Source organism: Sinocyclocheilus anshuiensis, unplaced genomic scaffold (genome assembly GCF_001515605.1).
Source record: "Sinocyclocheilus anshuiensis isolate Anshui unplaced genomic scaffold, SAMN03320099.WGS_v1.1 scaffold1941, whole genome shotgun sequence".
NCBI lineage: Eukaryota > Metazoa > Chordata > Actinopteri > Cypriniformes > Cyprinidae > Sinocyclocheilus > Sinocyclocheilus anshuiensis.
Genome location: NW_015536568.1, coordinates 323,636 through 327,128, shown reverse-complemented (window position 1 = coordinate 327,128; position 3,493 = coordinate 323,636). Strand labels below are relative to the sequence as shown.

The 3,493-nt window shown below is 37.5% G+C and overlaps 1 protein-coding gene across 1 annotated transcript in view; it reads right to left on the bottom strand.

Annotated features, from left to right (window-relative positions):
• Positions 1-1,094: 1,094 nt before the first annotated feature.
• LOC107702258 (40S ribosomal protein S4, X isoform-like) overlaps positions 1,095-3,493 on the bottom strand; it is a 6,463-nt gene continuing 4,064 nt past the window's right edge. The window contains exons 4-7 of the mRNA XM_016504519.1: positions 2,102-2,199; positions 1,821-1,992; positions 1,577-1,734; positions 1,095-1,246 (exon numbers count right to left, since the gene is read on the bottom strand). Of these exons, the coding sequence (XP_016360005.1) occupies positions 1,145-1,246; positions 1,577-1,734; positions 1,821-1,992; positions 2,102-2,199 (530 nt within the window). The 3' untranslated portion in view covers positions 1,095-1,144. The remainder of the gene's footprint in view (positions 1,247-1,576; positions 1,735-1,820; positions 1,993-2,101; positions 2,200-3,493) is intronic.

Here is a 3,493-nt window from a genome sequence, read left to right as displayed (position 1 = left end):
GGCACCAATAAGTGAAAGGCTCACTTTGAAGTGGTACCACACCCACACCACTAGATGTCAGTACAAGTGCAAACAACAGTTTCATTCAGACATTCAAACTATTTACAGTACACCTTGCACTGTGGAATAGATGTATAGTATCCTAGCAGTGCAGTAACGGCCATTAAGATCATGGGCCAAAAAACACAACTCAATCTCCAGTCGATGTATGAAAACTGAGTGCTGATGAGGGAGGCACACAAGATTCTAAATGACACAACACGCAATCTGATCCTAGAATGTGAAATGTTGCCAATAAGCCAGTTTAGTAATTCATTCATCTGCAATAACAATATTAAATACCATTAACTAAGAGACTTAACACAAGGTCTTTATTTTTGTGACAATGCACTTGTGTTAATTGTGAGTTATGTGATGCAGGGGCCTCTTCTTCTAAGCCCCAAGATAAATTTCTCCCTAGGGACAATATACTTTACCTTAAACTAAGAGCCTATATCAACACCTACTATATGTGTACTAAAATGACATGAACCCTTCTAGATTTTCAGTATTTCTAAATGTCTGTTGAGTACTCCCTATGTAACAGATTACACAATTTTGTATTTGTGATGCTTTGAATTAAGTGATAAAAAGGAGTTGTCAGTTTCATGAAACCCATCTCTGCACCAATAAAAAATGCAACACTTGGCTGCCAGATCATATGGGATATCAAATTAAATTAATACTGGAAAGGTTTTCCTTAACATTACGCTATTCCAGAGCACCCGAGTTCCTGAAAATGATGAATGATTGGATACACTGGGCCTCAAATAGCGCTATGAAGCAGTATTGGTGATAGTGTGGATTTAGTGTGCTTTTAGCGCTGGCATTTATCAGATCTGGGGCAGTCTTGCACACTTGTCACATGTACACACACTCAAGAGCACAAGTGTGGGTATAGAGACAAGTCTAATAGATACCTTTATTTGAATACAAAAAATAAAAAATAATAAATAAGTATCACCAATTATATTTCAGAGCACCTGCATTTGCAACAAAACACCCTTTTAGTCTTTTCACTTCATAGGTTTCAACAAAAGACAAGATTCGCTGTAGTTGTAAATAACCTTTTATTTGAAACCAAGGCGTTTGCTAGTCTGTTAACTTAGCTGCTGCTCTGTTTGGCAGCCAGTCTCTTGTCTCTCTCCTCAGCAATGGTCAGGCGGATACCCTTTCCACGAGGCAGGGACACCCATGGCTTATTGCCCTGATGACAGAGACATAGTATTAGCACAACTATTAACTTAAAATACTCTAAAATAAGTTTTTTTTTCCAAATCTGCAAAAATAACAACAACAACACCTCTTAGCATATAATGGTAATGTTTTTCAGGATGCCATTTATGTAGGACTTCAAAAATTTCAATATTGTCATGAGACAGAAAAGGGAATTTGTAGAAACGTGCAGCCCAATGAGTCGAAAGTTCACAAAGTCTTAATTTTGAGCACTGTTTGAGCATATAAGCACAGTCAACTGCTTGCTAAAAGCCCATATTAAACAACAGAGAGCAAAATTTTAAATCTTAAATGTGCTTACCTTGCCGATGACGAAGATGTTGGAGAGCCTGGTGGCAAAGCTGTTGCCAGTGCTGTCTTTAACATGCACCACATCAAAAGATCCAGGATGCTTCTCTCTATTGGTGATCACACCGATACGCCCCAAATTAGCACCTCCGGTCACCATGCACATGTTGCCTATTTACACAGAAAGAAGTCAACAAGTGATGTGCAACTCAAAACAAAAGAAAAATACGATAGTTTAAGACAATATGCTCACCAACCTGTCTCAAATTTGATGAAATCTGTAATTTTGCCAGTGTCCAGGTCAATGCGGACGGTGTCGTTGACCTTGATCAGAGGATCAGGGTAACGGATGGTGCGGGCGTCATGGGTCACCAGATGTGGGATTCCCTTTGTGCCGATGAGGGTTTTCCTCACCTTGCACAATTTGTACTAAAACAGGACAAAAGGATTAGCTCAAAAAAACTGCAGTCTCAAATTAAACTGATGTAATCCTGTCATACCCTCCATTATTTGTCATGTATAAGAATATTAAGCTCACCTTGGCCTCCTCGTTTGTGATGCGGTGAACTGTGAAGCGTCCCTTGACATCATAGATCAGCCTGAAGTTCTCACTGGTCTTCTCAATGCTGACCACATCTGAAAGAACGACAGCACATCATTTCATTAACACATGACCATCAGATCGCCACTTCAGCTTATGTTTTATAACATCCTGATAAACAGCCTGCCGCATCACCTGAGATGGAAAATCAGTCACAGCAGATTAATATCTTGTTGGCACCTAGTAGGCAAGTATGGGTGCACAGTGGAAACGCTATGAGAAGGAGAGTGTTATAACAACACTGAGGGATTAGTCACTCAATGTGCCGATTGCGGTTCAACCATCTGGTAAGATTCAGTTCGCACGCTCAATTGTGAGTGCCAGTGCAGACTGCAGAGACTTGGAAAGACTAGATTGTCTTATTGTATTGAATGCAATACACTCGGCAGACAACCATATGACTGATATTTAAGAGTGTGACTAAATAATAAACCATACATTTCTAATCATTACTTAGCAGAACTTTTACATTTCAGATATATTAAAAAAAAAATGGTATTCAAAGACTAGAACATAGGGAAGTAACGATTAACCACGAGCCAGTTGAAAATCTATTCAAATGTGTGACAATTCAAATCGGTTGAGATGCTAAACAAATTGCGATTCATTTAGGGGTAGGAGTTTATAAGAATCCATGTCTGAGGGGAACTTACTGTCTTTAGAAAAGTTTAGATGGTATTATTTTCTTTTCCTCTTGCCTCTGTATAATACATATTGAAGTTCATAAGTGCAGGGCTGCTTTGTTTACAGCGGAAACCAAGGAAACACTTTACACGCCACCTGCTGCCAGAGAGTGAATCTGCGTCTCATTCAGCTCGTCCGCTGTTTCATGCAGATATTTTTTTATGTATAGTTTCACAAAACTGAAGTCAAAACATTGTTTTTGCTTCAAATTTCGAAATTATACAATCTAATTTAGATTAAAAACTGCTCATGTTGCATGTATGCAGCATCTTTGTTTGGATCATGATTAAAATGCAGTGGTTGCCTCTAATTTTAAATGGAAAGAGCACAGACAAAGCCTTATTTTGTTTATATGAAGAGATTTATTTTATTTGTGTTACTTATTTGATTTGGGGCTTGTTTTAAAATTTCAATTTAGTTTTATTTACAGTATATTTAAATTTTGTCATTTAGCAGATACTTATCCAAAGCGACTTACAAATGAGGGCAATAGAAGCAATCAAAACCAACAAAAGAGCAATAATATGCAAGTGCTATATTAGTATATTATTATAGTGTTATATTTCAATTTCACAAAGAAACGTACAGTATTTTGTCCAAGCAATAATAAAAGGACACATTTCATTTATAATTTGTCTTAAATCT